Source organism: Chinchilla lanigera, unplaced genomic scaffold, assembly GCF_000276665.1.
Source record: "Chinchilla lanigera isolate Chin_1 unplaced genomic scaffold, ChiLan1.0 scaffold00031, whole genome shotgun sequence".
Lineage (NCBI taxonomy): Eukaryota > Metazoa > Chordata > Mammalia > Rodentia > Chinchillidae > Chinchilla > Chinchilla lanigera.
The window spans coordinates 5,338,721-5,361,340 of NW_004955432.1; the positions used below are offsets into that span (position 1 = coordinate 5,338,721).

The 22,620-nt window shown below is 40.4% G+C and overlaps 1 protein-coding gene across 5 annotated transcripts in view; it reads left to right on the forward strand.

Annotated features, from left to right (window-relative positions):
- The window catches only part of Adam22 (ADAM metallopeptidase domain 22), a gene marked incomplete at its 5' end in the record, with an annotated part of 230,265 nt that overhangs the window by 32,703 nt on the left and 174,942 nt on the right, over nt 1–22,620 (forward strand). For all 5 annotated transcript variants that reach the window (XM_013516010.1, XM_013516012.1, XM_013516013.1 and 2 more), the window contains 1 exon segment: nt 2,517–2,593. In XM_013516010.1, the coding sequence (XP_013371464.1) occupies nt 2,517–2,593 (77 nt within the window).

Sequence of the window (22,620 nt, forward strand, 5' to 3'; positions counted from 1 at the left end):
AGAAAAGTACTCAGCAGAAGGAGTGACTCAAACCTACAGAAAGTGTTGGCATACACATAGTATGGAAGAGAAATCAGTGCACACAGGTTGTACTTGGGAGCTGTGTGCAATGGCTAGGGCGGGTGGAAGAGGGGATGCGGAGGATCCTGAAATCCGGGTGAAGAGTTCTGTGTTTGACAGAGTGGAGCATCTGGAACTTTCACTTGGGGTTTTGTAAGGAGTCAGGCGGCAGTGTAGCACCCCCTCCTCTTCCCTCCCCTCCCTGCCTCTCTTGGTCGTGTAGTGGTAGAGTGCTTGCCTAGCATGCATAAGGTCCTGGGATCAGTCACCAGTACTACCAAGAAAAAAAATCAGGGGTCAGGCGGATATGATCTGTGACAGAGGTGGGAACGAAGAATAAGTGTGACTCCCAAGCACTGTCACAAAAAGATAAGCCAAAGTTTGGTGGTAGCCCTGACCTTAGCGGGGAAGAGTGATGTGTTCATGTGAAATGACTGATGAAGCTGGGAGGTATCCAGATAGTTCTTCAACTTGGGAGTTTTATGAGGATTGGAATGTGTGTTGGATTAACTAATGGTCAACTTGTAACACGCCGCTGAACTGAATCAGCATGGTGCTGGGTGTAGAAGGCCCACCTGAGGACTGTTGCAAGCAGCATAAAAGGAGATCTGGAGGGGAATATGGTGCAGTGTTGACTCTGGACAAGCTTGTTGTCCTGTTTTTTGTGGTATGAACTCAGTTGTTCTAATTGTCAGAGGAGCTGGGATCCTCACTGTCACTGAGGATGGCTATGATTCTCTTTGGGGGAGCTCTGGTCCTTACCTTGAGCATCACTTCCTGGCTCCAGTGCAGACCCCTCAACCTGATGGCACAGATCCTTCATCCTGCTGGCACAGATGTTCTAGCTTCCACCACTGACCTTTGGGCCTTTCCAGTGCAGATCTTGGGTACAGACTTGCATGAGACATTGTCGTGGGCTCTAGGGCTCCAGCTGGACTCGTGGAGGACATTGCCGTGGGCTCTAGGTCTTCGGCTGGAATCATGCAGGACATTGCTGTGGGATCCAGACCCCTCTGCTGGATTCTTTGGGTCTCTAGTGCATGCACAGATCTCAGGTGCTCTTCTGCATTTGACTTTCTGGGTGAGTATTATAAGATAATCCTATAAATTATGTGTCCTATGTATTCAGTCTATTCTCTTGCAAATGCTGACTACAACAGAATGTATTAGTAAATGGAATATAACATTGTCCTAGGCCAACTTCCTTCAAAGGTTTTTCATCAGAAGAATCATTATTTCCTTCCAGAAAGCTTCATTAAGCTGTCTCCTTTCACCTAATCCCATACTTCCTTGCATGTAAAAATCCCAAGGATGATTGAGGTGCCCTTTACACCCCACCGGGTCCTAGAATGTCCTTTATGTGAGGTTCTCAGGAAGCAGCATGTCAGCTTCCAAGACTGCATATGGTGTCTCAGGTGTTTTTTAATCACTAAAATAATGTTCTTTTTTTCCCTTCATTGTAGGAATTACATATGTTTACTTTAGAAAATTGGATGTCATAGAAATACATAAATAAAAAATTCCAATAGGTCATAGTCTTGTTTAGATAATGTTCCTGTTAATATTTGGGGAGTAAAATAGAAGAGTTTAACTTCTCTTGTTTTCAATTAATGTACATGATCATTCAATGTGCCAAATATTAACAGTATTGTTAGTGCTATATTTTTTAGAGTTACCATGATTCTCTGTGAGAGTTTGTAGGATGTCGTAGGAAATAGTGATTATTTTTATCCAGGAAAAATTTGATTGGCAATATTTGCAGTAGATGTGCAGACGTTTGAATTTATTTCTAGGATGGTGTGGAAACCTCCGCAACTAGGTTTGGTAAAGTAGAACTAAAATATTATTTTTAAAGTCTGTATTTGAGATAAGATGAAAGGGTTTTGTAGAGGTTTAGAAGTCTTCCTTGTAAATAGATCATATTCACTGTATTATTTCCCTTTTGAATGGAGCATGTTTTCCTTTTTTTTTTTCTTTCTGAATGTACAAAGCTTAATTTTAAAGGAGGTAGTCATTTAATAAGAATAGGGCTAATGCAGTGAAGTCTTCTTGGAAATGAAATGTTTTACTTCTGGTGCAGCAGAAGAGTAGGCCCCTGTCAACACTTCTTTTTTTTTTTTTTTTTTTTTTTTTTCTCCGGTACCGGGAACCGAACTCACGACCTTGCGCTTGCCAGGCAGGCGCTTTTGCCGCTGAGCTAAATCCCCAGCCCCTGAGCTAAATCCCCAGCCCGAACACTTCTTAATTGGGTGGCAATTTACTTTCCCTGGAGAAGGTGCAGCTTCTACAAAGGTGCAAATTCTGCCTTCCTGCGCTTTCATTTCTTCTCCATGCTGGGTTGTTTTTCTCCTTTGGGGTACTGTAAACCTCTTAGAATAATGATAAAAATAGGAATCATCTGACTGCTACAGCTGAACACTAAGTGCCTTTCCTCTTTCTGATCTTTCTGATCACAGTCGACGCATGTGAACCAGGCCAGCTTCCAGGTCGAGGCCTTCGGGACGCCATTCATCCTGGATGTCGTACTGAACCAGTGAGTGTTGGCCATGTGGCCCCTGCTTTTGTCAGACCCACGTTGAATCCAATTTCCTATCTTTCTGTAAAGTTTTTGGTTTTTGTCTTCCTGTACTAGTTAATTTTACATTTAAAACTATTATATTCACTGCAAGTTATAAAGCTTGACAAATAACAAGAAATAGGGGTGCATTTGAACTAGCAGAGCCGTCAAAGGTTTAAGAATATACGAGTTCCACCGATATTTTGTAGAAGAACACACGTGGCCTGAACTTTCTGTGAGTGACGTATTATGAATAATACTTGGGTATTGAAATGTCTTTATTAAAAACAGCAGAACAGCAACACACTTTTGCATTGCTAGGGCTGCCTGTGTGGTGTGTGGTGCTGAATAACTCCTGGTTGTGCGAGACCCTTTCCATGGTGTCAGTTATCAGGGACCCCTGCAGGGAGCCTCCAGTCTCCTGCCAAGTGTTAAGGTGCATGGTGGGAAGAAAAAGCAAAAGACAAAATTGAGGTGCAGGGATCTGGGATGACCAGTTGTGCTCGGGAACACAAGGCCACAAGGCAGCCAGAACCTCCGTATTTATTGATTACATCTGAGTCGGGGACAGTGGGGGAAGGGCAGTGGGTGTTTCTGGGAACAAGAACAACCATGGTGGACTAGGAACAAGAACAAAACATTCTTGCAAGGACAAGGACAAATGGGGGCAATGAGGAAACTGTACTTTTGTCTTTAGCAGGTCTTATTTTGCCCTGTGAGCACCACAGCAGTCATTAGCCCTCGGGCTTCCAGCTGTGGGAAACGACCCAGCGGGGCATTTCCACATCTGGCCCAAAGGGCAAGCTTCGGACGTCCCCTGGACTCAATTAATAATGCATGATTCTCAACACCTGGTAGCCATTGGATGAGATACATTGACTGAAGGGGCAGATTTTTGTGAGGCGTAGGGTACTAGGATTATTCTATGATATGATTTTAGAAATGTCATCTTAATCGATCTAGAATTTTAAGTTTGGAAGAGGCTTTTGATACATCACTGGATTTAATTTCGTGCTTTTGGGTCAGGATAGTGTTTAATAAATCTGTTCCCTTCTTTAGAAAGAGTTTACATCCATGTTCTACCACAGGTAAATGGGGAGGGACCAGGGATATGCCCAGCCCATTTTCTGGGCTGGAAAGGCCTGGCCCAGAGCTTCGCTGGAAGCATCTATGCAGCAACTCAGCAAGACAAGGTTGGACAGGAGGATTCAGGGTGAAAAGTCAAGCCTGAGTTTTCCAGACTGAGGAGCCAGCCAGATGGAAGACTGTCACTGAATTTAAAAAAGAATATACAGCCAGACGTGGTGGAACATGCTTGTAATTTTAGTGCTGTGGGAGGCTGAGGCAGGAGTACTATAAATTTGAGCCAAGCTTGGGCAGTTTAGCCATTTAGCCAGACCCTGTCTCAAAATAAAATGTAAAAGGGGCTGGTAATGTAGCTCAGTGTGAAGGCCCTAGATTCAATATCCAGTACTACAAAAAAGTAAAAGACTGTAAGAGTCATGATTAATGATACTATCTGGATAGACAGACCCTTGTCACTTTTGACTGTTTAAGTTTGAATTAATTAAATTAATTAAATTAAATAAAATTAGCTGGGTAGAGATGATACCTGCCTGTCGTTCCAGTTACTAAGGAGGCTGAGGCAGGAGGATGGCCTGATCCTAGGAGTTCCTGAGCCCAGAGAGAGACCTTGTTTCAAAAACAGGTCAATTTGTGTTCTCAGTTGCATTTGCCACATTTCAAATGCCCGACAACCATGAGTGGCTAGTGGCTGCCTTCCTGGAAAGGATTTGAGAAGTGGGACCTTAGGTTTCTAGTTCAGTGACTCCTTCCCTCAAATCATTGTTCCATTGGGATACCCCCTCCCCAGTGTTCTGGTTCCTGACATTTGACTTTGTGACTTTAGTAGAAAGGAGGGATATTTCTGCATGTCCATTCTGCCCGAACTGCCTCACTTCCTTGGGAGTAGTCTCAGGTCCAGACTTGCTGCTCCTGGAGGATGCATATCAGAGAAGGAAGCTTAGAATACTGGAGGGGAGTGGGATTTTTGTTTTCAAGAAACTGGCAGGAACCTCTGTTGGGAAATTTTCTTCTTATTACAGTGCAGATTTGAAATTACTAGAAATACAGGGGACAAAATAATAACATTGTCCTGGGCTAAGACATATGCAGTGTGCTTTTTTAGTTTTTTGGCCTAGGGTCTATATTAAACGTGGGTGGCAGGCAGCTAATTTTCTTTGTTTTGTTTTTTGAGACAGGGTCTTGCTATGTAGCCCAGGCTGGCTTCAAACTCACGGCATTCCTCCTGCCATGGCCTCCCAAGTGCTGGGATTACAGGTGTGAGCCACCATGCCTGGTGGCTAATTTTTTATGCTATAAACACTATAGTGATGTGATACAGATATATGCATTTTATTTCTAGATAGAACAGACATTGGTATTTCATGGTTTCATTGTATATTGTCTGTAGTTATGCTGATATAGGAGCAGGAAGGTGAAAAGTTAAATATGTGTTCAAATGCCTTCTTTTTCTTATGAAGCAAATCTAAGGCTATGGAAAAGTATTTTTTAACTAGAGGAAAATTAAATACATCCCTATGTGGATTTCAGTGGCAGAACAGATCCAATAATATATATTTTTAGATTGTAATGGAAAGAAAATTATGGTTACATAATATTCACTTAGAATGTTCAATAAACAAGATTGTCGATAACCAGATTATGCAACTTCTATAGGAGGAAATGCTGAAGATAAAAGCATATCTGGTTCCTATTTGTCAAAATTATGAAGAAAATGATAAGAGGCAATTATTCTTTGTGGGGTCATAGTTGCACAATTTCTGTCCTTAGGATAGATACATTAGTAAGACCAAATATATGGCTTGGCCTGGCCAAATTAGTCCTGAGGCTACTTTGGACTTCCCTAGAGGTCAGAAATGGGTATTGTGCTTTATTGTAAAGCAGCCCTCAGAAAGAAAAAGGCTTACTAAAGACATTGAACTGTATTCTCTAAGCAACTCAAGCCAAAGCCTTTCCTGTAAATCTCACTCCTGTTCTTCAAGAAGTGAATAATTAAACTTTGCAGAGCAGTCCAAGAATATTAAAAAAAAATTCCCATCAACTGTAATTCTTGATCCTAACAAACCACCCCCCCACCAAACACAGAGACATGGACATTTCATATACACTATGGCTAGTTCTATGATGTGAAATACATGAGATAATTAGAACAAAAGAGCCCATCTTTTATGTATATGTAGCCTGTTTTTTATTTTATTTTATTTTATTTACTTATTTTTTTGGAACCGGGACTCAAACTCAGAACCTTGCAGTTGCCAGGCAGGAACTGTGCTGCTGAACGTATTCCCAGCCCTGTCTGTTTATTTGAAATGAGATTTGGAACAAGCTTTCATGAGAGATTTACAGCTCTCAGAACTTGACCAATCCAAATCTTTAGATTATCACCCTCTTATTTTAGTAACAACAAAATAGTTTCCTTCTCACTCTCTTATCCTTATAGCAGTCTCTTCTTTCCCCTAGTTCACAGTGGCAGGATGTGGGGAGATAGATAACTAGGAGCTCAGACCTGACAGAGGTGAGTGGATGGGGCTGACCAGGCAGATGAGAGGTTTTGTGGGGATGAAGGTGTGTATGTGGGGTGGAGATGGGACAGAAGCAGTCAACTGAAGAGTATCCAAGTTCCATCCAAATGGGCAAGTTCAGTCTTGTTTTTATTTGGGAGAATCACTTGCTTGTAGTCACCTCCACATATTTTCCACTGGGGACCTGAATTTGTAGGGAAAGTAGGAATCACAGTGGGTAAAAGGATATAAACTCAATTGGGATTAAAAACTAACTTGGGAAGTATCTCATTTATATAACCAGGCTGTATTTACAGTTTAGTTTATGAAGATGGTAAAAATAAGTGGTGAGGATAACATTATAATTAGATGATGATATGTGATAGTAATAATAGATCCTTATTACTAATAAATCAATAAGCAAATATTTTGCTGTTCTACTAAATGCATTATGGTGAATATTCGTTCACATGTATGTTTAATACAAAATTATTACTACTTTTTTTGAGGCAGGATCTTGCTATGTAGTTCAGGCTGGCCTCAAACTCACTGTGTAGCCTAGGCTGGCCTCGAACTTGTGGTGATCTTCCTGAGGGCTGGGATAAAAGGCATGTGCCACAATACCTTTCCAAGATTATTGTGTAGAAGATAAATCTGTGTTTAGTTCATGATCATTATCTTTATGTCATGCATACATGTATATGTGATACATATATGCATGTGTCTACACATACATAGACATGCATACAATGCATATATGACACTGTACACATACATATTATACACATATACACACATATATGCACGTATACACATGTAAGCCTATACATATACATACAGAAACACATATACATGTATTTTAAACCTCTAATAAGTGCTGAAGGTCTTCTAGACCCCAAGGACTCAAAATATGTCCTCAGTTCTTGGGTCACTTGAGTTCCGTCACAGACAGTAGACGTGTTACATAAGCTAATCTCAGAGAGGGGCAGTGGTGCAGAAATGATGGTGCTATTTTGGCCATGATTACTGGGGACAGACTATCTTGAAGGAGGTTATATTTGCATGTCAGGGTTCCTAGACAGAGGGAATCGTGAGGGTGGAGATGCTGAGGCAGGACCAAGCTTAGCATGTGCAAGAGGCGAGAAGGTGATGTAGGAGGGTAGGACGGTGAGGCAGCAGAGACACACAGGTGGAAAAGTAATAGGAACCAAAATACTGAGGGGCTCTTGGCAGCAGGAAGACTATGGAGGCCTAGGCCGTTACTGATTTCCTCACATCGTATTATGTTATTCATTCCTTCTCTTACTTGCTTTGGTTATTTATGCAGAAGAATCAGTTACTCAGTGCTTTAATGTGGTTTACAAAGAAATCTCTTCTGAAGATCTGTTCATGGATTATAGGGCCTGGTATCCTCAGACTATTTATTATTGCTCCAAAATGTGTTTTCAATAACTGGTATAGAAATATCTGTCATTCATTTTCCTTTTTTACCCTTCAGTGTAAAAGAATGAAAGGATATCTAAAATAACATCAGTGCAATAGATATTCTTATGAGTTAATGGGATTCTGAGACAGCAAGATGAAGTATAGATATCTTATATTTTACTCAGTGGAATTATTACCACTGAAGTAAGTTAGATATTTGTTCTGAAAGACACTGCTGTGAATTTTGCATACTCAAATACTGGTCATGTTTAATTAAAATTAAATTTATGGGTTATCTAGCACATAGGTTGAATTGGAACACTTTTATAAAGACATAGCAACAATTTTTAGAGACACTGAAGGCTGTTGTTTTCGTGTAAATCAGTCGCTTTAAAGCAATCGCCCTTTAAAGCTTTCAGATGTTGCATGGCTATAAGCCAAAGATTCAAATAATTTCAAAGATCACTGATACTATTTAGGCAAAAAGTCTCTTACTATTGTGTATATAAAATCATAACAAAACCCCTAACTATGCACAAGATACAGCCTCTCTATTTTTATGAAAAGCACATTGTATTACAATAAATTGAGTTTATATTCCACGAACAAGTGTGGTTCTCTCACTAGTTCACTTTGTAATGGACCATTAATTTCTCCAAATTCAATAGTTTCATTATTACCACTCAAAAGTCCAGTGAGTGGTTTGGGTGTGAAGGTGTGGGAAGATGCACTGCCTTTCATTTCATGTGTAACTTAAAGTGAACAAAGTGGCCTTGGGTGTTTCTCAGCGTGGAAAAATACATCTTATCTTGGTAGAGCTGGACATATTTTCTGATAATTCAAGGACTTGATTGGACCAAAAATTCATTTTTTCTCCAAGGCAAGCCTTCCCCAAAGGACATCACAGGCTTCATCATCATGAAGTTATGGTGACTTAATCACGCGCAGTAACTGGAATTACGTTCTTCACTCAAACCACATTTCTCCATTCTATGCTTTTAGAGGAGCTACTCACTGAAACAAAAAAGTTTTTGTAAAAGAATTGGTTTATTGTGTTTTGTCTGCTAATGTTCCAGGGGAAGAAGGATTAGAAGATGAACAATTAATCATAATATTTGTATATGGTTTAGTGCCACAATCAAAGTTACCAGTAGCCAAGCTTTATGCTGAATCAGAGATGCTTTCATGTGGAAGTTGAAGTTTGGTTCTGTAAGATAAAATATACAGTGTATTCTATTTAACAAACTTATGATATGGGGTCATATTTTCATTTATGAATGGACTCTTTAATTAAAGTATTATTCCTGAGCTGAGTGTAGTGGTTCACCCCTGTGGTCCCGGCTACTTTGGGGGCTGGGGTGAGAGGATCAGTTGAGCCCAAGAGGTTGAGACCGACCTGGGGAATGGAATTAGACCCTGTCTGAAAAACAAAACAAAAGCATTATTCCTTAGATAAAAACAGTAGTTATGACAAGTTTCCATGTATTTGGGATAGAAACAAATGGAAAATTGAAATAAGCAATTTTTATTCAGACTCATTTTTGTTAAATGATTAATAAAAGAAAAATGCAAAGAAAGGAAAGCTTATATGAAGAATTTAATGAAAGAATTTAATGAAAGAATTTAATGAAAGCTCTATGGTGTATTAGAGGATCAGTACAGATCCTCTAATCTTTTATACGTTTTATAATTGATAGCATTATGTAGTCATATTTCTCATTCAAAATGATTGTACTCTAAGATCTTGAAATGTCTTTAGAAATAGAAACAAAAATTAGACTATTTTGCATACACATATATTTTTATTGCATTCACATATAGTATTAATAGTCATCTGATAGCTGGAAAACTAGTTATATTTTGTTTTATTTGCTATTTTTATTTCAATATTGTTGTCAGAGATGATTTGCAACTTAAAAAACTGAACTCTATTCCAATTCAGTGTATTAGTGCTGGTTGCTACTTATATAGTAATTTGAAGCTTGAAAGTATTAGAAGAAAGGAATTTGCTCATACTACTTGCTTACCTGTTCATTTATTTGCTCATTTATTTATTTATTTATTCATTCTTTCATCAGATCCATCCATTGTGTGTTTATAGAGCATTCAGCACATGCTGGTTTTCAGGGTAGAGATACAGACTCTGGTCGTACCATCTATGAAGGAGTGTAAAAGAGTGAGATAGAACTTTATTGAATATTGATGATTTTTCTGTACATACCAACCCTGGTTTCCTAACTTTACATTGTGACTAAAATTCTTACTTATTTTAAATACTATTAAGATACTGAACTGTACCAGAATACAGAAGAGTCTAAACAACATATATGAACAGTTTAAGAATAATGTAAAGAGAATGCTTATATAATCCTACCCAGATACAGGATATTACCAGCATCTCACAAGCCTGCCATATATTCTTTACCTTTCCAGTATTGGAAACAACCACCCTGACTTCTGTGATAAACATTCAGTGGTGTTCTTTATAGTTTTATCACTTGTATAGAACCACCTTGTTACGATTTGTATCTAGATGTGCCCCCAAAGCCTCAAGTGCTGACAGGTAGGGCTTTTCAGAGGCGGCTGGATCTAGGGTACATGAATATGGATTAAGGGTGTGTGATAATGAAATCAGTCCAGTAATTGGTTTATCATAGTTCTGCATATGGATAATGAGAGAGCCCACCCTGGGTGTGGGTGGCACTGACCAATAGTATTATACTAGCTTAAATGGAATAAAAGAGAAAGGGAGGTTCCCTGCTTGCTGATTCCTGTCTGCTCTGCCATGGAGTGTTTCTCCTCTGAGATGCTCTTCTGCTATGCCACCTTTTTTGGGAACCAGCTGACTATGGACTGAAACCTCTATAAACTATAACTAAAATAAACCTTTCCTCCTTCAGCTTGTGGGTGTTGGGTGTTTTGTCCCAGCAGTGAGAAAGTAACGAAGACATATCCCGAAATACAAAAGTACTGTACATTTGTCTCTCTCTCTCTCTTTCTCTCTTTCTCCCTCCTCTCTCCTCTCTCAGTGAGATTACTGTGATACTAGGGGTTGAACCCTGGGCCTTCACACTGAACTACATGTCCAGCCATTTTTAACTTTTATATTGAGAAAGGTTCTTGCTAAGTTACCCAGGCCAGGCTCAAACCTGCAGTCTTCCTGATTCATTGTCCCAGAGTGCTGGGACTACAGGAATGCACCACCACATCCACTTCCTGTGTCCTTTTGACATGGCCCTGATACAGGAGAAATAGAACTCCCAATCTGTTGATATAGAAATATAACTCCCAACCAGGTAGAAGTCAGATGTGCCGAGTTCATGTCCCCTGAAATCGTAGAATGAGTTCCAAAAGACAGTGGAAGTTAAGAACAGGAAAGGTTTATTGAGAGATAGCTTCTAAGAGAAAGGAGGGGTTTTGAGTGGGTTGCCATTGAGCCCTTTTGTCAGGGTAATTTATACAGCAAAGTCACAATGTGGGTACAACATAGGTCAGAATCTAATCAACCAATAAGATTACAAGTACAGTATAGTTGCTTAGTAATACTGATCCAGTAGGGAAGCAGGACTGTGACAAGGGTATATGACTGATGTCACTAACCTTGGCTTACCTCTGACTTCTAAAACAGAAACATTTTTGGCAAAGGGTGGGTCCAGGTGTTCTAGTCACCCACCCAGGTGTCTGCGGATTTAAAATGACCGATAGAGACTCAGGCTCTCCTGTCCAGTTGTCCAACACAACGTTTACAGTAAACTGAGATCTCAGAAGGAACTGGTTAATTTGAATTACAATTTTCTTGAAATTGAGGATCTTAGTAGGAAGTGGGCTGCATTCCATTCATTCTTTGCCCAGGGTCCTAGTTCATTGTCTGTTTCTCATTTTTATCAGCATGGCGGGTCACCTCACTGTATCTCAGGGCCTTCCCCGGGTTAGCTGCCGTACTCATAACTAAACTTGTCTTTTATCACCCCCTTAACTGTTACGTACTTACTTGCTTTCTGGGGAAGTCATGTGTGCCTTTTATTTTGCCCGGTTTGATTTTTAGCTTTCTACAGTGACTAGTGTATAAATTGACCTTTGTCTTCTTTTTGCTATGTCAAGTATAAATCTTTATCATCTTAACATAATCCATAAGAAAATCCAGATGACAGCCATCACCTGCTTCATACTGTTAAGCAAATTTTGAACCCACCCAAATCATAAGAGAAGCATGTCCGTTCTTTAGGAGGTTTGCCGTACACATGTTGAACTGAATGGATACAGAGTCTCAGGTACAACTCCTTTTAGAGTGCCCTGGTAGTTGGCCATAAGAGGGGACTGAGGTAATGATCGGGATTTTAAAAAAAAGGTTAAAATTCTAAGTGAATGAGTTCTTACTTTCCCCAAGATTGACAGATTTGAAAGCCACTAGTGAACTATGTAATGTCTTTTCTCTCACAACCATAAGATATTTGATTCAGGGGCTGGGGATTTAGCTCAGCGGCAAAGTGCCTGCCTGGCAAGCACAAGGTCGTGAGTCCTGTTCCCGGTACCGGAGAAAAACCAAAACCAAAAAAAAAAAAAAGATATTTGATTCAGCTCAGATCAGAGGAATCATCTCTGTGTTCCGGTTACTCCTGACCCTGTAGAGGAAACAGGATTATCCAGTGATCTGTATAGCAAGGTGATAAAGCTGGGATTCTAGTGGTATTAGCTTACAGAAAGAGTGAACACTTCGCCCGAGAAAGGGTTTCTGTTGTGGCTTGTGTCTAGATGTCCTCTCAAAGCCCCATGCGGTCATAGGTGGGGCTTTTTTAGAGGTGGCTGGGTGTGACGTGTGTGATTGCTTCATGGTGCAATGCTAGGAGTAAGGATGCTAGGATTAAGGGTGTGAATGCTATCCTCCCTAAAGACAGGTAGTCTGGGTACCATATAATGCACAGAAAGAGGCTTACTACTTGTTGCTTACTGCTTGTCGCTTGGATTGGTTGCCTGCTTGCTTTTACTGTCTTTGGCCCACCTTAAACTGTTGTCTTCTGCCACACCACCCTGCCTTGGAGCCAGCCAGCTATGAACTGAAACTGTACAAACTGTGAGCCAAATAAAGCTTTTCTCCTTTAACTTTGAGTGTGGGATATTGTATCTCAGCAATGAGAGAAAAATAACTAAGACAGCTTCCTTTTAAGTTTCGTCTAAAAATTGCTGTCTTTTCTGGGATTTAAACTATGTGTAAGCTTTTTCTAGGACAGTGGTTGTTGAAAGCAGAGGAAAGAGACAGAACAATGATAGGGAATATGAAACTGCCCCTGGGCAGAGTCCATTGAAGTTCTGGGACAGGGAGTGCTTGGTGACCTTGCTGCTTTGTCAGGTTGAGGGGGAGGTGTGGTCTTGCTCTGTGCACAAGTAAGGTGGACTTACCTTTACTGGTGACGGATTATGAATATGTTTAAGTGGTGGAGGTTTTTTTTTAAAATTTTACTTACAAGAAAGAACAAATAAAACTAAATTTCAAAAGAACATAATAGGAGAGTAACAATGTTTAATATATTGCATATTGTTATCTTTAAATTAGTTACTCAGAGTACAAGATACAGACATTTAATTGTCCAAACAATATTAGCACAAACCTTTTATTTTCAATGAACTAAGAGAAATTAGTAGTATAACTGTCTTAACTATCTCATGTATATCTACATCTATATCTATATATCTATCTGTCTTTTCCCTTCCTTCTTTTCTCCTTTACCCTATCCTGGTTTCTCTTTCCTTTCAAATAGTTTCTTCCTGTTTCACAATATCTTTTGTACATTTTGGATCTTATTTACTTTTTCAGCTTTTCACACTAGTGAGACAATATGATGTTTACACATGGGTCTGGTTTATTTTACTTGAGAGTATGGTTTTTGTCTTGGTTACTTTTCTCTTGTTGCTGGAACAAGATACCTGATGCTCAGAATTAAGGAAGGAAAGCTTTATTTAGCTCACAGTCTGTGGAGGTTTCAGTCCATACTCAGCTGGCTCCAAGGCAGAGTGGCACATGGCAGAGGGCAACAGTTCATGGCAGTAGAAGATAGCAAAAGCAACAAGAGCAAAAAGGGAGGAGCAGCAGAGAGCAAGCCTCTTTCCCTCTCTTATATTGTATGCAGGGTACCCACCCTGGGGTGGGTGTAATACTCACACCCATATCCCAGCATTGGACCATGGATCAATCATAAACTCTGGAAGACCACCCCATGACTGCATGAGGCTTTGGGGGACATCTAGACACAAACCATAACAGGTCTCAAGTTGCATCCTTTTACCTAAAAAGTCTCCAGTTTATCCTTCTTTATGGCTGAGTAGTACTCCATTGTATAAAAAGATCACATTTGTTTTTTCATCCATTCCTCGGTTGACAGGCATTTGGGTTGTTTCCAAGATCTATTACAAATTGGGCTGCTATAAATATGGGTGCATTGCTGTGGTATGATGTTTTTAATTCTGGGAAGATACACAGAAGGGGAATAGGTGGCTCAAACGAGACCTCTAACCCTAGTTTTTTGAAGAATGTCCATGCTGATTTCCACAGTGGTTGTACCAGTCTGCAATCCCAGCAACATGGGAGAAGGGTTCCTTTTTCCCCACAGCTCTTCCAGTAGTTGTTATTGGTTGATTTCTTGATGATAGGTATTCTTTCTGGGATAAGATAGAATCTCAGTGTTATTTTTATTTGCATCTCTCGAATGATCAATGATGCTGAACATCTTTTCATATATTTGTTGTTTGTATTTCTTCATCTGAGAAGCGTATATTCATCTCAGATGCCCATTTTTGAATTGGGTCTTTAAATTTGGGAGGTCTGATTTTTTTTTTTTTTTTTGAGTTCTGTATATGTTCTCAATAGTAATCCTTTGTCCATGGAACAGCTGGCAAACATTTTTTCTCGCTTTTTAATAAGATGGGATCCCCATTATTGATTCTTTGTGATAGTTCCTGTGTGATCATCTTTGCCTATAGCATTGTTTTCAAGAGTTTTATGTATTCCATCTTGCAGCAGACTTGATGTTTCTCTTTTAATATTTAGATATTTGATTTATTTTGAATTTAATGCCTTTGGCAAACTGGATGCCTGGGGTTGCATCTTATTTAAGTGTCTCTTCATTTTCTTTTCTTTTTTTAAAATTTAATGCCTGGGTTGATGCTTATAAATTGCCTGTTGTGCGTTGCTTTATTGCTAGTATTTAGAACCCTTAGGAAATGACTGCTTCTCCAAGGTATCTTCAGATGTAGCTAGTTTTTAGGTTTTGAATCTGTTGCAAGATCCTACCTCTTGAATTTGTTGGGGACGAGAAGTTGCAGCCTGCTTGACCCTGCCCCTAGTTCCTTGGCCCTGTGCCACAGTATTTTCTATTACCCTTAGTCAATCTCAGGAAGGTTAGCTGGAATACCAGGAAGATTAGCTGTTTAGCACAGTTATGTCACTTTTGGCTGTAGTGGTACCATCAGCAATAAGAATAGCATCAATCACAACCTAGAAAATGACAAAGTGAGGTAACTATTAATTTAACACCTTTAACCATTTGAACTAGATTTGTGGTTATATAACAAAATAAAAAACAAATCAGACAATTCTGCACATTAAAGAAGTCCTTAATATGTCCATTTTACCCTTGAATTAAAATTTAAAAGGGCTTAGGGAGAAAATAGAGGAGTAGAAGAAGAGGAATAGTTTAGAAGTAAGGCTGGAGGACAAAGGGGAATCATGCTAACTTTGGAAAACTGGTGTAGAATACTGGAGGGAAAAAGAGAAGGAAGAGATAAAAGGAAGAACAGACCAGCACAACAGCCACAGAAAGGCTATAAACCCCTTTTGCATTCATATAAAAACAAGATGAAACAATGAAGGGGAAAAAAACCCAAAAAACAAAAACAAAATTTCAACAAAAACAACAAACGAGAGAGAAAAAAAAGAAAAAAAAAAAAGTCTACTGCCCGGTTTGTCTCTGCGGTCACTGGTAGACGTGTGGAGACAGAGTCCAGATCTGTGCTGATCTATCCCAGCAAGCCAGTAGTAGCTTTTTGGCGGGGTAGCAGATATTCTCAGCGAGCCTGCACCTTTATTTCCCCTGAAGTTCAGGCTGTATTCTGGCCACGGTGGCTGAGACAAGACTCATTGAGCCTGCAGCAATTAGCACACCTTCTGCGGGCCTGAACCCAGCTGGGAACTGCTAGATGGAGCTGGCAGCCCCTCTTGAGTTCTGAGCTCAGCCGGCCCCTCTCCAAGATGACGCCTCGTCAGTAGCTCTCTCCTGCAGATCAACCGAGCCCTGAACACTAACTGCCACCTAGTGCAGTCCTTTTAGTTCACTGCACCTGTCCACTGCTCTGTCTCTCCATGAAGGCCTCTGGGATCACCAGTAGTGTCTGCAGGTTTAATTGCTTCTCTTGCGCAGTGAGTCCCGACTCAGGAAGAAGTTTCCACTGGCTTCCTCACTCGTATTTGAATTTTCTCTTTTCACTCTCTCCGTGGCCTTCAGTTCTCACTTTAGATCTTTCCTGGTCCAGGGGACCCACTTGCTTCCCTCTTGTCTTCCTCACATTGCTGTATTCCAGTACCTGGGTGGAACTCTCAGAGAGGCTCTTTCACTGCTGCTCACCACTCCGCCATCTTGTTGCTCCTCCTATTTCCAGAATTATAATTACAGTAGTAGTATTAAAATCAGTACTGTTTCCAGTAGTAATAATTTCAATAGCAGGTTAACCATGAACGAAACACCTAGTATGTTTTGAACTGTTTGATAAAAACCCTACAGTGATTAGTGGTTTTGAGGCCCAAAATAATTCCAGATTTTCATAGATAGCATTACTTTTTAGATTCATTGTAAGTGGGGATTTTAGTTATTTGTATTATGGCACAGTTTGCCTATAGTAATTTGATAATACTTTTTTTTTTTTTTTTGGAATCGAACCGGGAATCGAACTCAGGACATTTTTTTGCTAATTGAACTGAGAATCAAACTTAGGACCTTGCGCTTGCCAGGCAGGTGCTTTTGTTAATACTTTTAACAAGTATTGTTAATACTTTGAGGTGAAAGTAACGGGAAATACTGACTCAAAGAATTTTAAACAAAAAGCAACTCCTTATTTCACATATGAGAAGTTCCTCATTCCCAGTTCTCCAGCCCAGGGAGCCCCAGCTATGACTCCAAGTGTGCAGGAAAGACACTGCCTCTTCTTATGGCTTACTGTGGGGACCAGGAAAATATTTTGTGAAAACATTTGAAATCTTGTCAACGGAACTGAGTCAATTCTTCTAATCTAACTTTCAGCAAAGGAAAAGCTACTCTGCGGTTAGCTGCTGTTAATCAGGATCACCCTGGAGCAGGGGAGGGGGGAAGGGTTAACCTTTCCCAAAGTCACACTGGAGAAGAAAGGCTCTTTGTCTCTCTGTCTCTCTGTCTCCCTGTCTCTCTGTCTCTGTCTCTGTCTCTCTTGGTCTGTCTCATCTCTCTGTCTCGTCTCTGATCTCTGACTATAGAATCACGGTTCTATAGCGTGGAGTATGGAATAGCCACTGGAGAAGTCGCCAACCGGGTCTGACAAAGAGAATTTTGATAAAGGTGACCTTCCAAGTATGAATGTACTTGAGTGTATTATAATACTAGCGCCGATTTCATTCTGTAGACTTGTTGAGATGAAAACCTTTTATGTACTGAATAAATATTCCTTTTTACGAATCTGAGAGGAACTCACCAAAATAATAAGTCTATGACAGTAAAACCTGGGAATCTTCATTGAATTTTAATCATTGCTAATCTGTGCACATCTCATTATTCATATCCATCAAGATCCCACAGTAGCTTGCTTTGAAACTTGTTCATTTTGGTAAATTTTGCTGTAAGTGGTTAGTCAGATTAGAAACATTGAATGCCTGCCTGCTGTAGGCACTCCGGCTGCCTGACTGGACACTACCGAGCTAAAAGCGTCCCCGTGGGTGGGTCACTATTGATTCAGGCCACTCCAGCCCTGTGACCCCTCCTTCATGGTACCCATTGTGTGCCCTCTGTCCTGCTCCCTTCCGTGCCGTGTGTAGCCACCCAGCCCCCTTAGACCTGTCATCACCTGCTCTAATGAATTAATCTCTGCATTTGCTGCCCTCCTCTTTGTCTGTTTACCTTATGTTTTAGAGAGGTTCTTGCCCTCTTTGGAGTAACTCAAAGGCTTCACTCTAATGGTATTTCAGGGCAGATTGAAAGACAGGGCAGGATTCTGAGTATAATGGTTTTTTGTTGTTGTTGTTTTGTTTTGTTTTTGTTTTTTTCCAGTACCGGGAATCGAACTCACTACCTTGCGCTTGCCAGGCAGGTGCTGTGCTGCTGAGCTAAATCCCCAGCCCCCTGAGTATAATGGTTCTTAAATGTCAGTGTAAAAAGTATTATATATAACTACCCCTCTTCCAGGATAATTTGAACCCATGAACTCATATTTACACCAAACTTCTCTAAGAGATTCCAGCTACTCAAGCAGTAATCATTTAGTGAAAGAACGAAATTAAACCATAAATTAATAACTAATGAATTTACTCATATTAATCATGCAAGCTTCTAAATTTTCTGATTAAAAATAAGATACCAAAAGTCTTACTTTTTGCTGAAATTATCGTGTAGTCATTCTTCAGCCAAAGTTTGTGGAGAGCTGGTGTCCTTGTCACCTGAGTTATCTTTTCGCCGATTAATTTCTCTGAGTCTAATTATTTAGTATATGTGCTGCCGAAGTGAGCACTCTCAAGGTCTCATTTTTATGTGGCTCTAATTCATACCTGCTCATTTTGAGTGTTCTTTTTCTCTCTGTGGTCCCATCTGATTCCTCTGTTAATGCTTGTAGTTCAGAGCATAATGGATCATAAAATAGCCTCAGTTCTCATTTTGTTAAGTACTTCGTATTTAGAATGATCAATCACGCAAACTTCCTAAACTTTATCACATGAATAGTCTTTAAAGCCTGTGGTGAAATAGCTCTGAAGCAGGCCTTCTAGCATTCCTTCCTTCCTTCCTTCCCTCTTTTCTCTCTCTCTCCCCCGTGCCCCCTTTCTCCTTTTCCCCTTCCGCTTCCCCTGCCTTTGCCCTCTCCCTTGGTTTTCAGAGGTCCCTGGTTAACTAGTAACACTTGGCTGTGGAGATGAATAGCAGAGGATTGGAGAAAAATAGATGTTGATCTATGTCTCCCACTTCACAGATAATCTTGGGGATCATACCGCTAAGATAGAGTGACACGGGTTCCCCCCATGTACACTGCTGGCCGCTACTAGGCAATGTCTAATGGTCCTTTTGATACCCACACTGGCTCTTCTCACGGCCATAAATGAGACGGAAACAAACCCCTCCAAGGACATTTGCCTTTTGTGCCTTTTATCCCAGCTAAACAAAGTCAGTTTTCAACGAGTCATCCTCTTTCACTGTTTTCCTAGCCTCAGTCATGACCACATACTACAAACTTGTAATACAGTTTAAAGAACGTCTACTACCTGGGCCCATCCCAGACCAACTAGCCTTTTGGTTTCCCAGTGTGTTCCCGAGCCCAGCAACAGTGCCTTGGGCCGTGGTTAGAAACGGACACCCAGAGTCCTCACCAGATCCACCGGCTCAGAGTCTCTGCTGGAGGAGTTGTCTCAAACTTGAACAGAAGTCAGAATCACCGAAAGGGCTTATTAAGATCCACCGGCTCAGAGTCTCTGCTGGAGGAGTTGTGGGGAACTGTTTTAATAAGCCCTTTCGGTGATTCTGACTTCTGTTCAAGTTTGAGAATCACTGACCTCATGTTTCTCCCTCCTAACATTCACCTGCTGCAGTTTCTTCTCATTGACTTAATCCATTGTAGACCTCATCCCTGCACGTACAACCCTCCCCCCCCAATTCCGCTAGGAACTTTTTTAAGGGTCAGTAATTAAATTTTTTTCACTCCATATTCTAATAAAGATAATTTCTTCTGGATAAATCCTGTCAGAAACCATTGACCAGTTTGTTTTTAAATATGTTTGGTCATTCTGCATTAAAGAAGATTCCTGTTGGGCCTTCTGTAGCTTTCTCTGACCTGAAGTGTTTTGCTCTTTAGTGGAAAATACTGTGGCTTAGGCTCTCAGTTGGTCACCATGGGGTTATTTTGCAAGGACACGGCCATGGCGCCAGGCTTTGTGGGATGTTAGATTCAAAACTAGGTGCAAACTTGCAGAGGTTTGTGATCGAAGGGGAGGAGAGACAGCACAGCACGAAACTCTGGGTAGCAGATTGTGCTGGTTGACTGGCTAAGGTGTATGGTTTCTTGAGTCTTAGGAAGTCAAGGCTGCTGTAACTAAATACTATAGACTGAGTGGCTTATGCAACAGAAATAAATTCCTCACAGTCCCAAAGGCTTGAAAATCCAAGGTCACAGTACATGTCAGTTTAGTCCTTGTGAGGACCCTTTTCCTGGATTACACACAGCAGCTTTGCATTCTCACGTGGCAGACAGAAAACTCATCTCTCTTTTCTTATAAGGGTGCTAATTCCAGGGCACTCTCCTGACCTAATTATGACCCAAAGGCCCTATTTCCTCAGCTCACCCCAATGAAGTTAGGATGTCAGCATGAGAATTTGGAGAGGACTCAAACCTTTAATCCATAACATCGAAGGGAATGTTCTTGATACCTCCAGCCTTACATTATGGTCAGTACAAGACTGTGTAGAGAAAATGAACAATCCCATTAATTCTGGGGTCACAGGTACCTTGTATTTATTGTTCCTGTTGTAGACGTCTGATTAAGTGGTACCTGTAGCCAACAGTAAAACAATGTAGACAAGTGGTTAGCTGCACAGACATGGTAGCCAGACTGCTTGGATTTAAAATTTGTACTAATTAGCAGCTGTGTGACCTTGGGCAAGTCAGTTAACTGCTCATCACCTGGATTTCTCCAGTTATAAAATACAGATGGGACTAGAACTTGTCTCAGGTAATTGTCAAATGTAGTGGGTTAATACACATGCGATATCCAGAGCAGTATGTGGCAGATAGGGGTGCTTTAGTTATTAATAGTTAGCAGAAGGAGTTTCCCTTAGGACTGGTGTGAGCTTAACTCTCTTGAAAGGACAGCCTAACTTTGAAATCTTCGGTACTGACAGGGAGCTAGGCCCTGTTGGAGGTTTTTATTTTAAATGTATCCACAGGTTTCAGTTAAAGTTCTGAAGTCTGAGTAGTACTTATTAACTTGATAAATTTACTGAACATATTTAAGTAAAGGAAATAGTTTTGAATCTCTCTGTGCAATTCTGAAACTGCAAAAGCTTTGAAAAGAGAAAGCTTTTATAAATTTGGAGCAACCCATTTGTAATTAACAACCTTACTATCTATCTTAGGTGAACATCTATCTTGGTTTTGTTAGCTATTAAAGTTAGCTACATAAACCCATATACTTAAACCAACACGCATTTATCATCACACACTTTCACATGGGGCAGAGGTGGGTGCAGTGCTGCTCAACTGCGTCCTCTGTTTAGAGGTGCATGGCCCTAAATAAAGGTATGGTATGGACTGTAGCTCCTTTCTAGAGGACTGGATGGAGAATCCACTTCCAGGCATGTTAAGGTCATTGGCATGATTCAGTTCCTCAATATGGTAGGACCAAAGTCCTACTTCCTTGCTGGTGTTCGGACCTCTACTGTTCTGAAGGCGGCCTGCGTGTCCTCCCTCCATCTTCACAGGCAACACGACCCTAGGTGCCTGGCTGGCTCTGAATCACTCGCTCTCCACTTCTCCTTTTCCCTCTCTTTTGCCCTTTCTCAATGAATCTCCCCAGTTAACTCTTTAGGGCTTCTATGCTTATATTTGGCTCATGCAGACAATCTGGAATCATTGCAAGTCAGCTGGTTAGTGACCTTAGTTCCATGCTCAGAGTTTCTTAATGCAGAACCTAGATAAATATTTGATTGAACAATCAGAAAATGGGAATCTTGGGGGCCGTCTTGAAAATTCTGTCTAGACCAGTGATGGCGAACCTTTTAGAGTCGAGTGCCCAAAATGCAAAACCTACTTATTTATCGCAAAGTGCCAACACTGCAATTAAACTTGAATACCGAGGTTTTAGTTAGAAAAGAAAAACAACTCATACATGAATATCTTTTGTCTTAAAAAAGAAAACACAGTAACATGTGTGCCACAGGTTCACCATCACTGCATTACACCATTTGTAATCTATATTTACCCTACTTAGCATTAATATCATTTGGTGCAGACTTATCAATATGTTTGGTTATAGATTCTTGTCTGTCCTTATGTTGGGTGCATAAATTAACATGATATGTGCACATTGCTACCTTTCTAAAATTAAACAATTGCTCAGCTTCAAAACACATCTGGTTCTAAGTGTTGTTGAAGGGGTTGTAGGCGTGTTATAAAAAGTTACTGGCAGAAGATATTTTTGAAGTTTATATTTATATCTTAAAATACTGTGAAGTGGTACATTTGGAGCGCTCACCACTTGAGAGGAAGGATGTTAATGTATTCTTTCTCCAGATTCAAACTTAGAAACTAACAAGGACTTGGGAGACAAATTGTTTTTTTAAGGATTCAGAAGAAGGCATCAGTGTGATAGATAAGAAGGGAAAGGATGGAAGGTAGCATTTATAAAGCACTGTAGGATTCACTTTCACTTTCCACATAGAACGTGTGTGTGTGTGTGTGTGTGTGTGTGTGTGTGTGTGTGTTTTAATCTTTCTAACCTATGCAGATTGTTATTTTCTGCAGTTTACATGTGCTGGGGTCAAGAATCAGGGAGACTTACTTGCTCAGGGTCATGCTGCTGGTCACTATGTGGAAATGGAATTTGAACTTTGTTCTGGCTTCAGAGCCTGCTTTATTCATCAAAGAATGGTCACAGGTCTGGAATTTAAACTCAGTTCTCCTGTCTCACTTTAAAAGCAAATAGTTTTTTTTTTTTTTTTTTTTTTTTTTGGTTTTTCTCCGGTACCAGGAACTGAACTCACGACCTTGCGCTTGCCAGGCAGG